Source organism: Oncorhynchus mykiss, chromosome 1 (assembly GCF_057628025.1).
Source record: "Oncorhynchus mykiss isolate SJ-2025 chromosome 1, ASM5762802v1, whole genome shotgun sequence".
Classification (NCBI taxonomy): domain Eukaryota; kingdom Metazoa; phylum Chordata; class Actinopteri; order Salmoniformes; family Salmonidae; genus Oncorhynchus; species Oncorhynchus mykiss.
Window position 1 is genome coordinate 12,722,958 of NC_143022.1, and position 19,880 is coordinate 12,742,837.

General features: G+C 45.3%; 1 protein-coding gene across 1 annotated transcript in view; it reads right to left on the minus strand.

Moving 5' to 3' along the window:
• The window catches only part of LOC110533913 (lysine-specific demethylase 4B), a 96,335-nt gene that overhangs the window by 66,649 nt on the left and 9,806 nt on the right, over positions 1 to 19,880 (minus strand). Inside the window, exons 5-7 of the mRNA XM_036940651.2 lie at positions 19,294 to 19,487; positions 4,050 to 4,099; positions 1,583 to 1,686 (exon numbers count right to left, since the gene is read on the minus strand). Coding sequence (XP_036796546.2) covers positions 1,583 to 1,686; positions 4,050 to 4,099; positions 19,294 to 19,487 — 348 coding nt within the window. The remainder of the gene's footprint in view (positions 1 to 1,582; positions 1,687 to 4,049; positions 4,100 to 19,293; positions 19,488 to 19,880) is intronic.

A 19,880-nucleotide genomic window follows, 5' to 3' on the forward strand; every position in this document is an offset into this window, starting at 1 on the left:
TATCTATCAGTATAGACAGGTCAGCCACCAGGCAGACAGTCAGAGCCGTGCACTAGGTCTATCTATCAGTATAGACAGGTCAGCCACCAGGCAGACAGTCAGAGCCGTGCACTAGGTCTATCTATCAGTATAGACAGGTCAGCCACCAGGCAGACAGTCAGAGCCGTGCACTAGGTCTATCTATCAGTATAGACAGGTCAGCCACCAGGCAGACAGTCAGAGCCGTGCACTAGGTCTATCTATCAGTATAGACAGGTCAGCCACCAGGCAGACAGTCAGAGCCGTGCACTAGGTCTATCTATCAGTATAGACAGGTCAGCCACCAGGCAGACAGTCAGAGCCGTGCACTAGGTCTATCTATCAGTATAGACAGGACAGCCACCAGGCAGACAGTCAGAGCCGTGCACTAGGTCTATCTATCAGTATAGACAGGACAGCCACCAGGCAGACAGTCAGAGCCGTGCACTAGGTCTATCTATCAGTATAGACAGGTCAGCCACCAGGCAGACAGTCAGAGCCGTGCACTAGGTCTATCTATCAGTATAGACAGGACAGCCACCAGGCAGACAGTCAGAGCCGTGCACTAGGCCGATCTGTCGACAATCAAAAGCTGTATCTTGCAATGGAATGCTGCATCTCACAATTTTTGGGCTTGTAATGTCTCGCAACTTCATTAAAGCTGAGCACATCATCAACAAAAATATGCTGGGATATTGAGATGAGCAAGACGAAACACTGTGCATGAGTTTGCGTCATACTGTTCACAGCGTGGTAACCAGGACACCTAAACAACTGATAAGTTGAGCTTCACACTTGAATGCTCTTAGTTGTTGTCCAACTTAACCCGCTATGATGTTTACTTTCTGCATCTACCCCCAAAAATAAAATAAGATATTTTTCTTAACGTTAAGGATCTCAAATTTCATTTAAAAGTTTTAACGTTCAGACCCGTAATACTGAGATGCTTCATAAAAAAGGATGCAGGCTTTCTCCAGAACTCAGCCCCCCCCCCCCCCGCAGACCTCAGCGCCCCTCCCCCCCAGACCTCAGCGCCCCTAACCCCCAGACCTCAGCGCCCCTCCACCCCAGACCTCAGCGCCCCTCCACCCCAGACCTCAGCGCCCCTCCCCCTCAGACCTCAGCCACCACCCCCCCAGACCTCAGCGCCAGTAACCCCCAGACCTCAGCCACCACACCCCCAGACCTCAGCGCCCCTCCCCCCCAGACCTCAGCCACCACCCCCCCAGACCTCAGCGCCCCTAACCCCCAGACTCCCCCAGACCTCAGCGCCCCTCCCCCCAGACCTCAGCACCCCCCCCCCAGACCTCAGCGCCCCTCCCCCCCAGACCTCAGCCACCACCCCCCCAGACCTCAGCGCCCCGCCCCCCCCAGACCTCAGCCACCACCCCCCCAGACCTCAGCGCCCCTCCCCCCAGACCTCAGTCACCACCCCCCCCCAGACCTCAGCCCCCCCCCCCCCCCCCAGACCTCAGCACCCCTCCCCCCCAGAGCTCAGCCCCCCCCCCCCCAAGACCTCAGCCACCACCCCGGTCTTCCTGCCATTACTCGTTCTACGACCTACCCTGTCGAAGGGGATGCTGTACTTCTTCAGTATGGACGGGGAGATGAGAGTCATCTTGTGGCGGAGAAAGGCGTCACAGCCCTGGGAACTGCCTGGGAAGAAACCTGCAGGTGGGGGAACAACACACAAAAACACCACATTACTAAATTGCCTCCCATTTCCTGAATCCACCTGTTGTGGCATCCATACTAGTGAAACGTGTTCTGCATGTGAAATATGGCGTGTTTCCCAAGGGAAATTGTAACATTTAAAACCTCAAACAATACACTATAATTTTGTCATCGGCTTCCTGCTTATGTCGACTACATAACCCCACGTCCGGGGAGTGGATAGGCCACAGGAGGGAAGTCTGGCTTCTTACAGACAGAGACATTGCAGGACAGGCTTACGCTCTCCACCCAAATGGGAGATATAATTGGTGGTTGGGGGTTATCAGTAAAGAGCTCTCCCCTCTGTCAGACGGAAAACATGGGGGTCACAGCGCTCTGAGCAACATGCAGTGCACGCCCAGAAAGCCTTTAATTATCATAATTTCCTTGGTCCCACAATCCCTCCCTTCGTGTCGGACCCCGGGTCACCGCCAACGGGTCACCGGACCAGGCTGCACGACAAGCCAAACTGAAGAGTGAGAAACTTTTGTTGACACATAGGAACATACCTCCGCCGACCAGCATCAAATGGCGCCTGGTGATATCATATAAAGTACTTGAGAGCTTGTGCCAGCTGTGTCATGACACCATTTTCTTTTTTCAAACTTGTGAAAGCATGCGAGTGGCGGTTATTTTCTGCATCATACCATTTCATCTTTCTTTTGTCTTTTTTTTAAGACTTCTACGGCCCATTTATGTCGCCTTTTCTACACAGACTTCTCAGGGCGAGAGGTGGCTGTCCCCTAAACAAAAACTAATCTCAATCATGTGTAAAACCCTCACCTCTTTCTTCATCGCCCCTCTTCAGAGGACTACAATTCATTTCACGGCCAGAGCCTCAAAGACCAGAGCCATCTCTTCAAAAACAAACCAGCGTCTCTCGTATAATCATTAGTGTCCGAGGCCTTCAACTTACTAGAAAAGAGGGAAAGAGATCTGTTTCTCTGTCTCTCGCTCTCTCACACCTCTGACGAGCCGTCTGTGCCATGCCTCAAAGAATGGGAGATCGTTTGCCCAGTTAAACTTTAATGTAACTGACAGTATAATCGAGGCCCATTTCAAACTTCATTTTCATTGCATTGTTTCAGAGCCTGTTGGTCTCAGAGGCGTTCTCTCTGGCGGCTGCTGCGTGAGCTGATAAAGGTGAATAATGTGCTGGCTGAGCCCGTGTATTAATCCCCATTAAAATGCAGCTGGCACTGTGAAACTCTCCCCGGGGCAATATTAACTTTAAGCTTCATTTTGTCCTTTGAGTTTGAGATGAAGTTCTCTCTCCTAAGTGATTTTTCTAAGCGATTTCAAATGGGGCTTTCTCCATTCTGATTGTTTTATACTGTTCAATCAAACTTCAAATCAAAAAGAATCTATTTCTGCATTCCCTGCACTCATTTGAGATAATTTCCACACTGCCACTTAGAGCTGCACGATATGGCAAGAAAAATCGAAGCTTTATTTATTTTCAACAACAACTGCAACATGACTTGCAATTTTATATGAAAAAAATAAAAACTTGGGTGAATTGTTGGAATCATGGATCTAGAATAATTATTATTAGTATATGATAGTGGTCACTTTGAACACAGTGTTGTTTGACATGACAATGAAAGAAAAAGTCAGGCAGTTATTGTGACAGGGTAGGAACCAAAGGGTTGGTCAGAGTTTCCTAGGGGACCCAATAACCTTTGGCTACATTGAATGTTCTCTTAGGTATTACGTGCAGCTAACATATTCATGCTTCACCTATTTCTCTTTGATTTAGAAGACACTGTTGCACAAACACGTCAATTTAGGTCTACACCATCACTGGTATCAGGCTTCATTAGCTAGCTACGTTTGTGCTGACTCATAGCCAACATAGCTATTAGAATTAGCTAATTAGTGGCTAAAACTATTTATTTTAGCCACAACTTGCTTAGAAAAGACAAACTAGCTGTTTGCAGACGGTAAGATACAAACTAATAGCATAATTATAGAACGCTTGTGGATTTATATTAAGAGCAAAGTGGAAATCCGCAGTGTTAGCATGTGCTGCATTGACCATACAGACTGAACACAAGTTGTCTCATGGTCGAGCAACAAAAACTGTGCTCCTTGAGTGACAGGGGGGCAGGCCTCGGTCTGTGTGAAAAGCGGCATGGAAATAGAGATAGCAGAGTAAACTAAATAAACTAACTCTACACACGGCGGAGTGGCGTATCACATTTAGCACACCAAACACTAAAATACCATTATAGAATGTAAAGTAAAAACTGAAACCGTTCCGTGGAGGTATATAGTAAAACATGGTCAGTGTGCATGAGGATCTGGAGTAGTCTTACCTTGAGCCAGCCTCTCCAGCCTTTTCCCGTGCTCAGGTGGGATGGCATACCTGAATGGAGGGAAAGAGAAAGAGAAAATTAAGTGGGTGAAGGGGACTAAAGAAGAGAGAAGGAGAAATTACCGTTTAAGGATCTAAATGCTTAGTACTCTGGTCAAAGTCCTCATTACACACACACACACACACACTTAACTGGGCTAATATCCCAAACATGAAAGGTAATTAATCAGACCATCTTTGAGAAATCAAATGACGAGGACTTTGTAGTGCTCTTTCCCCATTTCAAATGAAATCATGTGAAACCAAGGGAAAGAGAGAAGAGGTAAATCTCTCCCTATCTGTCCGCATTAGAGAGCCAGAGCTTTTACTGCATTTGTTAATACAACAATTATTTACTACAGTTTAGAGAACGCTTAACCCCTCAAGAGACCTCTGTATAACGCACCATGTACAAAATCTGCACCTCAACCTCCCTCTGGCCAAAAGCTTGTTTAAGTGATCAAAATAGAAAGGCAGATTAGAGTCTATGGAGTGCCGCTGTGTTAGACTGCCATCGGGTGGGCGGAGAGGGGAGTGCATGATCATTAGTTGTAGGTAAAGAAGAAGGTCAACTTGCAGGTTTGTCTCAATATTACAATCTGTGTGTGTGTGTGTGTGTGTGTGTGTGTGTGTGTGTGTGTGTGTGTGTGTGTGTGTGTGTGTGTGTTATATTGCAGTACCAGTCAAGTTTTAGAACACCTACTCATTCCAGGGTTTTTCTATATTTTTGTAACAATTTTCTACATTGTAGAATAATAGAAGATATCAAAACGCTAAACACATAGAGTCATGTAGTACTACATGATTCCATGTGTTATTTCATAGTTTTGATGTCCTCATTATTATTCTAAAATGTAGAAAATAGTACAAATAAAGAAAAACCTTGAATGAGTAGGTGTTCTAAAACTTGACTGGTACTGTATGTAAATAAGGTATTTCTGTTTTGGAATTTTTTTCTAAAAAACTTTTTTGCTTTTTCATTATAGGGTATTGTGTGTAGATTGATGAGTATTTTTTATTGAATACATTTTAGAATAAGGCTGTAACGTAACAAAACGTGGAAAAAGAGAAGTGGTCTGAATACTTTTTAAATGCACTGTAGATCAATGTTTTTTTCTGTGATCGAATTAACATTATATCCGCTCATTCTCAATGCAACAAACCAAAACAAATCTAACTTTGCCAGATTGAGCCTGTGATTTTTATGAAGGCAGAGCCAGAGCGCAACACAGTAGAATTCTATTGGTGGGGGTAGCCCACAAGCAGACTTTCAATCAGCCGCCAGTGAATACGCTTTTCAGATCAGGGGACAGAGCCGCACGTGTTATTTGCTAGTTAGCGAGTTACCAGCCCAGTTATAGATAAGTATAGGTCAGCAAATGGGGAGTTACTGCTTCCTACAAGAGCACTAAACATGTAGGCTACATTTCAAGCTGTCTTTGATAAACCAGTCCTGTAAAAACCTTATGTTTTAAAGGGGCAGTGTTGTATTTTGAGACAGGCTTGATATGTGTAAACACGGGCACCCTCATAGATATCATCCTAACCAACCTGCCCTTTTTAATCGACCTGGCCGGGGTATCCTGGAATGATATTGACCTTGTCCCATCAGTAGAGGATGCCTGGTTATTCTTTAAAAGTGCCTTCCTCACCATCTTAAATAAGCATGCTCCATAAAAAAAAAATGATATAGCCCTTGGTTCACTCCAGACCCAACTGCCCTTGACCAGCACAAAAACATCCGGTGGCGTACTGCATTAGCATCGAATAGCCCCCGTGATATGCAGCTTTTCAGGGAAGTTAGGAACCAATATACACAGGAAGTGGGGAAAGCTAAGGCTATCTTTTTCCAACTGAAATTTGCATCCTGTAGCACAAACTTTAAAAAGTCCATGGAGAATAAGAGCACCTCCTCCCAGCTGCCCACTGCACTGAAAGGAAACACTGTCACTAGGAAACACTGTCACCAATGATAAATCATATAATAACTATAATTTAGAATTTCAATAAGCATTTCTCTACGGCTGACCATGCTTTCCACCTGGCAACCCCTACCCCGGTCAACTGCCCGGCACCCCCCACAGCAACTCGCCCAAGCCTCCCCCATTTCTCCTTCACCCAAATCCAGATAGCTGATGTTCTGAAAGAGCGGCAAAATCTGGACCCCTTCAAATCAGCCGGGCTAGACAATCTGGACAATCTTTCTTAAAATGATCCACTGCAATTGTTGCAACCCATATTACTAGTCTGTTCAACCTCTCTTTCGTATCATCTGAGATCCCTAAAGATTGGAAAGCTGCTGCGATCACGGTTCTGACTTGGGATATGTGGACAACTACAAATACTAAGGTGTCTGGTTAGATTGTAAACTCTCCTTCCAGACTCACATTAAGCATCTCCAATCCAAAATTAAATCTAAAATCGGCGTCTTATTTCACAACAAAGCATCCTTCACTCATGCTGCCAAACATACCCTCGTAAAACTGACCATCCTACCGATCCTCGACTATGTAATTTACAAAATAGCCTCCAACACTCTACTGGCTGCAGTCTATCACAGTGCCATCCGTTTTGTCACCAAAGCCCCATATACTACCCACCATTGCGACCTGTACGCTCTCGTTGGCTGGCTCTCGCTTCATATTCGTCGCCAAACCCACTGGCTCCAGGTCATCTACAAGTCTCTGCTAGGTAAAGCCCCGCATTATCTCAGCTCACTGGTCACCATAGCAGCACCCACCCGTAGCACAAGCTCCAGCAGGTATATCTCACTAGTCACCCCCAAAGCCAATTCCTCTGGCCTCCTTTCCTTCCAGTTCTCTGCTGCCAATGACTGGAACAAACTGCAAAAATCACTGAAGCTGAAGACTCATATCTCCCTCACTAGCTTTAAGCACCAGCTGTCAGAGCAGCTCACAGATCACTGCACCTGTACATAGCCCATCTTGTAAATAGCCCATCCAACTACCTCATCCCCATACTGTATTTATTTATGTATCTTGCTCCTTTGCACCCCAGTATCTCTACTTGCACATTTTTCTGCACCTCAATCACTCCAGTGTTTAATTGGTATTAATATTGTAATTACTTCGCCAACATGGCCTATTTATTGCCTTACCTCCCTTATCTTACCTCATTTGCACACAGTGTATACAGATTTTTTTCTACTGTATTATTGATTATTTATCTGTTTGTTGTTTGTTTATTCCATGTGTAACTCTGTGTTGTTGTTTGTGTCGAACTGCTTTGCTTTATTCTTGGCCACGTCGCAGTTGTAAATGAGAACTTGTTCTCAACTGGCCACCTGGTTAAATAAAGTTGTTCTCAACTGGCCACCTGGTTAAATAAAGTTGTTCTCAACTGGCCTACCTGGTTAAATAAAGTTGTTCTCAACTGGCCTGCCTGGTTAAATAAAGTTGTTCTCAACTGGCCTGCCTGGTTAAATAAAGTTGTTCTCAACTGGCCTACCTGGTTAAATAAAGTTGTTCTCAACTGGCCTACCTGGTTAAATAAAGTTGTTCTCAACTGGCCTACCTGGTTAAATAAAGTTGTTCTCAACTGGCCTGCCTGGTTAAATAAAGTTGTTCTCAACTGGCCTGCCTGGTTAAATAAAGTTGTTCTCAACTGGCCTACCTGGTTAAATAAAGTTGTTCTCAACTGGCCTACCTGGTTAAATAAAGTTGTTCTCAACTGGCCTGCCTGGTTAAATAAAGTTGTTCTCAACTGGCCTACCTGGTTAAATAAAGTTGTTCTCAACTGGCCTACCTGGTTAAATAAAGTTGTTCTCAACTGGCCTACCTGGTTAAATAAAGTTGTTCTCAACTGGCCTACCTGGTTAAATAAAGTTGTTCTCAACTGGCCTACCTGGTTAAATAAAGTTGTTCTCAACTGGCCTACCTGGTTAAATAAAGTTGTTCTCAACTGGCCTACCTGGTTAAATAAAGTTGTTCTCAACTGGCCTACCTGGTTAAATAAAGTTGTTCTCAACTGGCCTACCTGGTTAAATAAAGTTGTTCTCAACTGGCCTACCTGGTTAAATAAAGTTGTTCTCAACTGGCCTACCTGGTTAAATAAAGTTGTTCTCAACTGGCCTGCCTGGTTAAATAAAGTTGTTCTCAACTGGCCTGCCTGGTTAAATAAAGGTGTTCTCAACTGGCCTAGCTGGTTAAATAAAGTTGTTCTCAACTGGCCTACCTGGTTAAATAAAGGTGAAATAAAAAATACAAATTTAATAAAATAAAACTATAAATACAAAAGTATGTGGAGACCCCTTCAAATATACATGATCAAAAGTATGTGGACACCTGCTCGTCGAACAATTTCAAATTCATGGGCATTAATATGGATTTGGTCCTGCCTTTGCTGCTATAACAGCTTCCACTCTTCTGGGTAGGCTTTCCACTTGATGTTGGAGTATTTCTGTGGGCACTTGCTTCCATTCAGCCACGAGCATTAGTGAGGTCTAGCACTGACGTTGGGCGAGTAGGCCCGGCTCGCAGTCGGCGTTCCAATTCATCCCAAAAGTGTTCAGTGGGGTTGAGGTCAGGGCTCTGTGCAGGCCAGTCAAGTTCTACCACACTGATGTCGACAAACCATTTCTGTATGGACCTCACTTTGTGCACGGGAGCATTGTCATGCTGAAACAGGAAAGGGCCTTCCCCAAACTGCTGCCACAAAGTTGTATAGAATCATATATAATGTCATTGTAGGCTGTAGTATTAAGATTTCCCTTCACTGGAACTAAGAGGCTTTGCCCGAATCATGAAAAACAACCCCAGACCATTATTCCTCATCCACCAAACTTTACAGTTGGCACTATGCACTGGGGCAGGTCGCATTCTCCTGGCATCTGCCAAACCGAGATTCGTCTGTCAGACTGCCAGATGGTGAAGCGTGACCCATCACTCCAGAGAACGCATTTACCACTGCTCCAGAGTCCAATGGCGGCCAGCTTTACACCCCATCCAGCCGACGCGCATGGTGATCTTAGGCTTGTGTGCGGCTGCTCGTCCAAGAAAACCCATTCCATGAAGCTCCTGACAAACCGTTTGTGTGCTGATGTTGCTTTCAGAGGCAGTTTGGAACTCTGTAGTGAGTGTTGCATAACCGTAGGGACTGCAGGTTAGGAGTTAACCTGTGCAGCACTACTACATTGACACTCCAACACACACACACACACACACACACACACACACACACACACACACACACACACACACACACATTGCCTTCAGAAAGTATTCATTCCTGAATTCAAAATGTATTCAAATTATTATTTCATCTACACACAATATCCCATGATAATGACAAAATGAAAACATGTTTTTTAGAAATGCATTAATAATTAAATACAGAAATCTCATTTACATAACTATTCACACCCCTGAGTCAATACTTTGTAGAAGAACATTTGGCAGCGATGACAGCTGAGTCTTTTTGGGTCTCTAAGAGCTTTCCACATCTGGATGGTGCAACATTAACTCGTTCTTTTCAAAATTCTTCAATCTCTGTCAAATTGGTTGTTGAGCATTGCTAGACAACCATTTTCATGTCTTGCCCTAGATTTTCCGGCAGATTTAAGTCAAAACTGTAAATCGTCCACTCAGGAACATTCACCGTCTTCTTGGTAAGCACCTCCAGTGTAGATGTGGCCTTGACTTTTAGGTTATTGTCCTGCTGAAAGGTGAATTCATCTCCCAGGATTTTGCCTGTGCTTGTCTATTCCGTTTCTATTCTTTCCTTTTTAATTCTCACTCCTCAGCGATTGCAAGCATCCCCATAACATGATGCAGCCACCACTATGCTTGAAAATACAGAGTGTGATACTCAGTGTTGTGTACAGTTCTATTTGTCCCAAACATAATACTTTCTATTCAGGTCAAAAAGTGAATTGCGCTGACATTTTTTTGTGCAGTATTACTTTGGTGCCTTGTTCCAAACAGGATGCATGTTTTGAAATGTGTATTCTGTACAGGCTTCCTTCTTTTCATGCTGTCATTTAGGTTAGTATTGTGGAGGAACTACAATGTTGTTAAACCATCCTCAGTTCTCTCCTATCACAGCCATTAAACTCTGTAACTGGTTTAAAGTCAACATTGTCCTCATGGTGAAATCCCTGAGCGGTTTCCTTCCTTTCCGGCAACTGAGTTAGGAAGGACGCCTGCATCTTTGTTGTGACTGGGTGTATTGATAATTAATAACTTCACCATGCTCAAAGGGATACTCAATGTCTGCTTTTAATATTTTTACCCATCTACCAATTGGTGCCCTTCTTTGCAAGGCAATGGAAAACCTCCCTGGTCTTTGTGGTTAAATCTGTGTTTGAAATTCACCGCTCGACTGAGGGACCTTACAGATAATTGTATGTTTTGGGTACAGGGATGATGTCGTCATTAAAAAAAATTGTTAAACAATATTATTTACACACAGAGTGAGTCCATGCAATATATTAGGAGACCTGTTAATAAGCCCATGTTCACACCTGAACTTATTTAGGCTTGCCGTTCACACCTGAACTTATTTAGGCTTGCCATAACAAAAGGGGTTGAATACTTGACTCAAAAGAAATGACAAAAATAATTCCTCTGACAGTATGGGGTATTGTGTGTAGGCCAGTGACAAAACATCTACATTTAATACATTTTCAAACTTCAGGCTGTAACACAAAATGTGGAAAAAGTCAAACGGTTGTGAATACTTTCCGAAGACAACATATACTCGGTTCTGTCTCACGCTTCATAGACGCTGCTGCCACTCTATTATTTATCCTGATTGCCTAGTCACTTTTACCCCCCTGCATATTGCCTCAACTACCTCGTACCCCTGCACCGGTACTCCTTGTATATAGTCTCATTGTTGTTGAATTGTGTTACCGTTTCCTTTTTTGACAATATTTTCCTACTTTTTAACTCTGTATTGGTGGGAAAGGGTTCGCAAGTAAAGCATTTTAAAGTCTACTAGTTGTGTTCAGCGGAAAATTAGATTTGAACTACCAGCTCTATTGGCATGGCATCAAATGCGATTTTGTAACGCTGACCAGGGCCGTATGTATCCAACGTGTCAGAATGAGTGCTGACTGACAATCAGTTTCGCCTTTCAGATCAAAATTAATAAGATTGAATGGAAAGGGGTGGACCTGATCCTAGATCAGCCATCCTATTCTGAGATGTTAGTTACATACTTAGACCGCTGCGCCACTAAGGCACTGCATCTCAGTGCAAGAGGCGTCAATGCAGTCTCTGGTTCGAATCCAGGCTTCATCACGTCTGGCTGTGATTGGGAGTCCCATAGGGAAGCACACAATTGGCCCAGTGTCGTCTGGGTTTGGCCAGTGTAGGCCCTCATTGTACATAAGAAATGTTCTTCACTGACTTGCTTAGTTAAATACAATTTTTTTTAAATTAAACTTTTTAATTAAATGTGCATATCTATGGCTCTGATATTAAAAATGGGGTGCTTGTGAATGGCTTACGAGCGTCGCAAAATAAATGTAGAAATCCATGTTATTCAATCATTGCACCCACACTACTCGCGGGCACCAACGAGTGTCTGCGATGAAAGGGCTAAAATAGAAATCCTTTCTATTTCTGACACAGATCGTGCTGAAAGTCCTGCCTCTCCCATCTCCTCATTGGTTTATAGAAGCAGGTACCCACGTGCCATCTCCTCATTGGTTATACCCACGTGGGTGAATGAAAGATGAACTGTTTTACCGGTAGTCGTGGTAATACTATGAAAGTTTAGATGCGGTCACCATATAAATTAAACGATGAAAAAGCCTGGAAGGAGGAGAGATGACTAGAAACGATTCGGTTGGTCGTTTTGTGTGTGGATTAATTGTCGGAGTAGAGGTCCTTGTGCATTTCAGGTAAAATAACAACTCAATGTTTATATCCCAGGACAAATTCGCTAGCAACAAAAACAACACGTTAGTGAAATAGGACAAGTTAATGTTAGCTAGCAAGTGCAAGCTAACTAGCTAAATTGCCATACATGTTTAATGCTTTTCGATCTGTCCCCAAATTCATGTCATTGGTTCAGAGTTTTTGATATTTTAACCTGCATGTCGTGATCGGGTTTGGTGTGTGGGGGGGGCAAAATAAATGTATGCACGATAGCGCACGTGCGCAGCCGGTTTGGGTTCCGTGTTAGAGTAGGGAGAATATGGGAAAGGGCATATAGAAATGTGTAAGCGACATTTGGAATTTGACCCTAAACTAACCTGCGACACAGCAGGGTTACCAAGGGAACCAAAGTCATGAAAACGTTTAATATCCCAAACCAATATCCTGTTGAATAAACTCCAAATGAATTACAGTTCATCAGTGTTTTAATACGGTTGTTCACGGCTGCTCAACTCATCTCGGTTTTGCTGAGCTACACAGCCAAGCCAGTTGATTTGCAACACATAGGCTTGTGGTGTTGCGTGTCAACGCAGTCTTCAAGATGTAGCTCAATAACACACACACACACACACACAGTAGTTTAACAGACAAGACTGGTCATATCATCTCTCCATTCTCTCCTGGGGTTTCCCCCCAAAAAACAACCCTTTTAACTTTAAGATAATCGTTCGTCAACGGCCTACCAAGATAACCTTAGTGCTAAAAGAGGATCTTTATGTCGTATTTGGGAAACGTACCTGTCAAGGCCTTCTAAAAAGGTTTCAGATTCACAATGCAAGCGGATGGAAAACATCCCATTCACATCACTATAATTGATTAGGCAATTTGAACTATTGCCAGTTGTCTTCATTCATAAAACACTTCCAATGCAACAATACTGTGGCACTGACATCTCCATCCTTCCGGAAGAGACACAAAACAGCCAGCGTCATCTAATACCTGATAATTTTATAGATTTAAGTGAACAATGAACCCATAATGGACTCTCACTCTGCATAATAAATGGAGTCAATGCAATTTTAAGATGTTCATTTTCAGCAGTTTCTCTTACTCTCTGCAAACCACCGGGCAATGTTTACAGCATCTGACAACAGATTATTTAGGGGGGGGTAATGACAGATGGCAGCAGAGTTGGAGGGGAATGGAGTTAATTTCACAGTGGCTGCACGGGGGGGGGGGGGAACAGCTCCTTGCACACAGTTTAACATACTGTAATTACCCCCAAAGTGAAAATGATTCCATTTCCAAAAGAAAGAGGGGGAAGAAGTGTGTGTACACTGTTTGAATGTTCTCCCCACTACACACACATTCACGGTTAAACAGAGTTGTGGGGTGCATCCAAGTGAGTAAATGTACTTTTAACGAGTGACAAGGGAAGATTACTTTTCCTCACAGGGGCATATGTAAGAGGGAAAGCCACTCACACACACACACACACGCACGCACCGCTCTCACACACATGCACCGCTCTCACACACACGCGCGCCGCTCTCACACACACACGCCGCTCTCACACACACACACACGCCGCTCTCACACACACACGCCGCTCTCACACACACGAGCCGCTCTCTCTCACACACACACGAGCCGCTCTCACACACAGACGCGCCGCTCTCACACAGACGCGCCGCTCTCACACACAGACGCGCCGCTCTCACACACACGCGTGCCGCTCACACACACACGCGCCGCTCACACACACACGCGCGCCGCTCACACACACGCATGCCGCTCTCACACACACACATACCGCTCTTGCACACACACACCGCTCTCGCACACCGCTCTCGCACACACACACACACACCGCTCTCACACACACACACACCGCTCTCACGTGCCGCTCACACACACACCGCTCACACATACACCGCTCACACGTGCCCCACACACACACACACCGCTCACGCGTGCCGCTCACACACACACACACACACACACACACACACACACACCGCTCTCACGTGCCGCTCACACACACACACGTGCCGCTCACACACGTGCAGCTCACACACACACACACACGTGCCACTCACACACACGCCACTCACACGTGCCACTCACACACACACAACGCTCTCTCACACACACACACACAACGCTCTCACACACACAACGCTCTCACAACGCTCTCACAACGCTCTCACCACACACACACACAACGCTCACACACACGCACCGCTCACACACACGCACCGCTCACACACACACACACACACACCGCTCACACACACACACACGCACCGCTCACACACACACACACGCACCGCTCACACACATGTACACGCACCGCACCGCACCGCTCACACACACACACCGCACAGCTCACACACACACACCGCACAGCTCACACACACACACCGCACAGCTCACACGCACCGCTCACACACACACACACACACGCACCGCTCACACACACACACACGCACCGCTCACACACACACACCGCTCACACACACGCACCGCTCACACACACGCACCGCTCACACACACACACACACACACACACACGCACCGCACACACACACGCACCGCTCACACACACACACACACACGCACCGCTCACACACACACACACCGCTCACACACACACACGCACCGCTCACACACACACACGCACCGCTCACACACACACACGCACCGCTCACACACACACACACGCACCGCTCACACACACACGCACCGCTCACACACACACACACGCACCGCTCACACACACACACGCACCGCTCACACACACACACGCACCGCTCACACACACACACACACGCACCGCACACACACACGCACCGCTCACACACACACGCACCGCTCACACACACACACACACGCACCACACACACACACGCACCGCTCACACACATGTACACGCACCGCACAGCTCACACGCACCGCACACGCACAGCTCACACGCACCGCACAGCTCACACGCACCGCACACGCACAGCTCACACGCACCGCACAGCTCACACGCACCGCACAGCTCACACGCACCGCACACGCACAGCTCACACGCACCGCACAGCTCACACACACACAACAGCTCACACCCACACCGCGCGCACAGACACCGCGCACAAACACGCTCACAAATGCAACGTGCACACACTCGCCGAAACACACAAATCCAGAGACAGACAAATAGGAAAAGAGGAGAATGGTGGGAGAGTGGAAGTGAAGGCTCAGGTACACACAAACACTGATGCTGGTATTGATTGGTACACTCAGAGTCAACGCAGGTACTACAGGCCACCCACTGAGTGAGAGGTTTAAAAGCAACGGGAGGGGAGAGACTAAATGAGAGGAAGAAAAGAAAGAAAAATAGAACGGTTCCCTCTGAGCTGAACAGGTATGGTGCAGGGGACCTCCAAGGGAGTGAGGAGGAAGGGACAGAGCAAATCAACAAAGAGAAAGCAAGAGGTCAAGAAAGGAGAGAGTGAGAGAGAGAAAAGGAAGGGGAGAAAGAGGTAGAGGTAGCCACCAGAGTGAGAAAGAGAAAAGCCTGCCTGTGTAGTAATGAGCACAGCAAGTGAGGCCTGGCTCAGTTCAGAGCCCATTGATCTCATTCCATCATGAAAACCTCCCTCTACTTCCTACATTATAAATGGCCATTGCTACTTGTCAAATGACAGCACCAGCAATATAAGGATAGGATATCTTCAACTGAAAACTCTTGCTTTAGTAGGCTACTGTATCATAAGACAAGTATTTTAAAAATCAAGCCTGTTCTGGCTGGAGTCTTTTCTAGTTCTAATGGAGGGGAGATGGGGGGAAAAAACAAACTTGTTCCGGGGAAATGTGTTGTGTGTATGACTACAGTCATATTTGCAGACTTTTATCCTCCAATAAAACATATAGCTTAAACCAAGGCTCTTACAAACCTGTTCCTGGAGAGCTACCCTGCTGTAGGTTCTCACTCCTACCCGGTTCCTGAAGAGCTACCAACTAACCTGGTTCAGCTCATCAACCAGCTAATTATTAGAATAAGGTGTGCTCGATTAGGGTTGGAGTGAGAACCTACAGGAGGGTAGCTCTCCAGGAACAGGGTTGGAGTGAAAACCTACAGGATGGTAGCTCTCCAGGAACAGGGTTGGAGTGAAAACCTACAGGATGGTAGCTCTTCAGGAACAGGGTTGGAGTGAAAACCTACAGGATGGTAACTCTCCAGGAACAGGGTTGGAGTGAAAACCTACAGGATGGTAGCTCTCCAGGAACAGGGTTGGAGTGAAAACCTACAGGATGGTAGCTCTTCAGGAACAGGGTTGGAGTGAAAACCTACAGGATGGTAACTCTCCAGGAACAGGGTTGGAGTGAAAACCTACAGGATGGTAGCTCTTCAGGAACAGGGTTGGAGTGAAAACCTACAGGATGGTAACTCTCCAGGAACAGGGTTGGAGTGAAAACCTACAGGATGGTAGCTCTCCAGGAACAGGGTTGGAGTGAAAACCTACAGGATGGTAGCTCTCCAGGAACAGGGTTGGAGTGAAAACCTACAGGATGGTAGCTCTCCAGGAACAGGGTTGGAGTGAAAACCTACAGGTTAAAATAACAAGAGAAGATCAATCCTTGACTGATGGTGGAGTGGGTAATTAGTCACCCAGTGAGACCATGGAGAGATTGAAGGAGAGAGAGACCAAGGTTGCCAGGTAAGATCACCACCGTTACTGATACTTTGACGAAGCGTCTCCCTCCATTAGCGTTCTGTCGATACCCTTATCTACCACCATTACCTTGCTGCCGTGCGACTCATTTAGCCAGGAGTGGCTGTTAGTTTAAGCCTACGTCCCAAATGGCACCCCGTTCCCTATATAGGGCCCAAAGGGCTCTGGTCTAAAGTAGTGCACTATATAGGGAATAGGGTGCCATAGGGCTCTGGTCTAAAGTAGTGCACTATATAGGGAATAGGGTGCCATCTGGGATGAACCCTTTGAGTGTGAGATACCGCAGGGCCTATGCAGTAGTGCTGCTTTTCCTATTCGCTTCCAAGTGAAATGGTTGAAGAAATTGATGGAGGTGTGTTGACAAATTGAGGCTCTTTATGTGATTCAGTGTTGGGAGAGCCATAAACGTTAAGAAATAGAATTGGATGCAGAGTGAAGACTTTGGGAATAGAGAGGCTCGGGGGGGGGGGTCGTATTACAAGATGAATAAGAAAACGATGAGTGAGTGAGTGAGTGAGAGAGAGATGTTTGAAGAGCACTACTGCTACCTAGCGACGAGTGATGGTATGGTTGGCCCTGGACAATTTAAGATTGAATATGAGTGTGTCCTACAATCACAGAAAATACACATAGGGGCGGGGCTGCAAGAGGAGAGGGGGAGAGAGACGACAAGCAGCGAACACTATAAAACTGGACTTTACACACGGCCGAGTGGCGTTTCAAAATAGTGCACACAATATGGATCTCGAGATATGGATATTGCACAGATCTATATTGCCATTTGGATGTGAATTAGATTACAGTTACACACACACACACACGTTTTTAAGTCATGTTTTTAAAATAAAATCGTAGTGGTAGATCTGTTTGCATTTTGACTCAGAAAGCGACCTTGACTCAAAAAAGGTTGGTGCCCATCGGTCTAGACCGTCCTCCAGTGACCACCTGTTTAAGTACAGAAGTAAATGGACAGTCTCCTTAATGCACTTTCAGCTTTATACATGTAGATGATTAATGCTAGGAGAAGCAGCTGCCGAAAGCCTGTCCAGATCCTGAAATCAAGGAGTGATTTCGGCTTGCCGTGTAGATGCAATTTTTTTATGTAGATGCAATTGCAGCAAAAAGCTGTCACATAAAATAGAGATGACCACGAGGAATGTGTTGAAATCCCCCAAAACAAGTGCTAAATGACCTACAGAAGTAATTTGATGTACAGTGCCTTGCAAAAGTATTCGGCCCCCTTGAACTTTGCGACCTTTTGCCACATTTCAGGCTTCAAACATAAAGATATAAAGCTGTATTTTTTTGTGAAGAATCAACAACAAGTGGGACAAAATCATGATGTGGAACGACATTTATTGGATATTTCAAACCTTTTTAACAAATTAAAAACTGAAAAATTGAGATTTCCCAAGCTTTAAACATCCCAAGGAGCACTGTGCAAGCGATAATATTGAAATGGAAGGAGTATAAGACCACTGCAAATCTACCAAGACCTGGCAGTCCCTCTAAACTTTCAGCTCATACAAGGAGAAGACTGATCAGAGATGCAGCCAAGAGGCCCATGATCACTCTGGATGAACTGCAGAGATCTACAGCTGAGGTGGGAGACTCTGTCCATAGGACAACAATCAGTCGTATATTGCACAAATCTGGCCTTTATGGAAGAGTGGCAAGAAGAAAGCCATTTCTTAAAGATATCCATAAAAAGTGTCGTTTAAAGTTTGCCACAAGCCACCTGGGAGACACACCAAACATGTGAAAGAAGGTGCTCTGGTCAGATGAAACCAAAATTGAATTTTTTGGCAACAATGCAAAACGTTATGTTTGGCGTAAAAGCAACACAGCTGAACACACCATCCCCACTGTCAAACATGGTGGTGGCAGCATCATGGTTTGGGCCTGCTTTTCTTCAGCAGGGACAGGGAAGATGGTTCAAATTGATGGGAAGATGGATGGAGCCAAATACTGGACCATTCTGGAAGAAAACCTGATGGAGTCTGCAAAAGACCTGAGACTGGGACGGAGATTTGTCTTCCAACAAGACAATGATCCAAAACATAAAGCAAAATCTACAATGGAATGGTTCAAAAATAAACATATCCAGGTGTTAGAATGGCCAAGTCAAAGTCCAGACCTGAATCCAATCGAGAATCTGTGGAAAGAACTGAAAACTGCTGTTCACAAATGCTCTCCATCCAACCTCACTGAGCTCGAGCTGTTTTGCAAGGAGGAATGGGAAAAAATTTCAGTCTCTCGATGTGCAAAACTGATAGAGACATACCCAAAGCGACTTACAGCTGTAATCGCAGCAAAAGGTGGCGCTACAAAGTATTAACTTAAGGGGGCTGAATAATTTTGCACGCCCAATTTTTCAGTTTTTGATTTGTTAAAAAAGTTTGAAATATCCAATAAATGTCGTTCCACTTCATGATTGTGTCCCACTTGTTGTTGATTCTTCACAAAAAAATACAGTTTTATATCTTTATGTTTGAAGCCTGAAATGTGGCAAAAGGTTGCAAAGTTCAAGGGGGCCGAATACTTTCGCAAGGCACTGTATATTTTGAAGTGAGAAGAGATGCAGAGACAGTGAGAGACAGAGATGCAAAGAAGTAAAAAGACAAATGTAGCCACTGACCAGGACTTGGGCTCTCCAAAGTGGAGGTAGTTGATACTGTAGAGATCCATGTCCTCTGTGTGCCAGGCGAAGGTGGTCTTCCACATGCCAAAGTACAGGTAGGGAGTGTTCACCCCCTCGATCACGATGCCACACTCCTGCTCCACCATGTCCAGCAGCGTGTTCAGGTGGCCGATGTTCCACTCACTGATCTCCTGGAAACACACACACACAGACAGAGGAGGGGGGAGGGTGTGAATACGGTGACCCAATGAAAGCATATTGGCTACATTTAACAAATAAATTGAATGAAAAAAAGCCATGCCTATAGACATGGAGTTAAACTGTTTGTTTGTCACAATTGTACTTCAGCTAGTCTTATACCAGTGCATAACATAGCTATACTACTATGAGGACTAAGATTGCCATTGATGTTCAAGGCCATGTAGTAATACATGTTCACCACCAGATGGTATCAAGGCCACATCACATGAAGACATGATATTTCAGCTACTTTTAATTAAAACTTCTCAACAGGTGTTACTGTCGTGTACTTAGTACTAAGGAATTCCACACCATTTGTAACTACAGTGCATTCTTAAAGTATT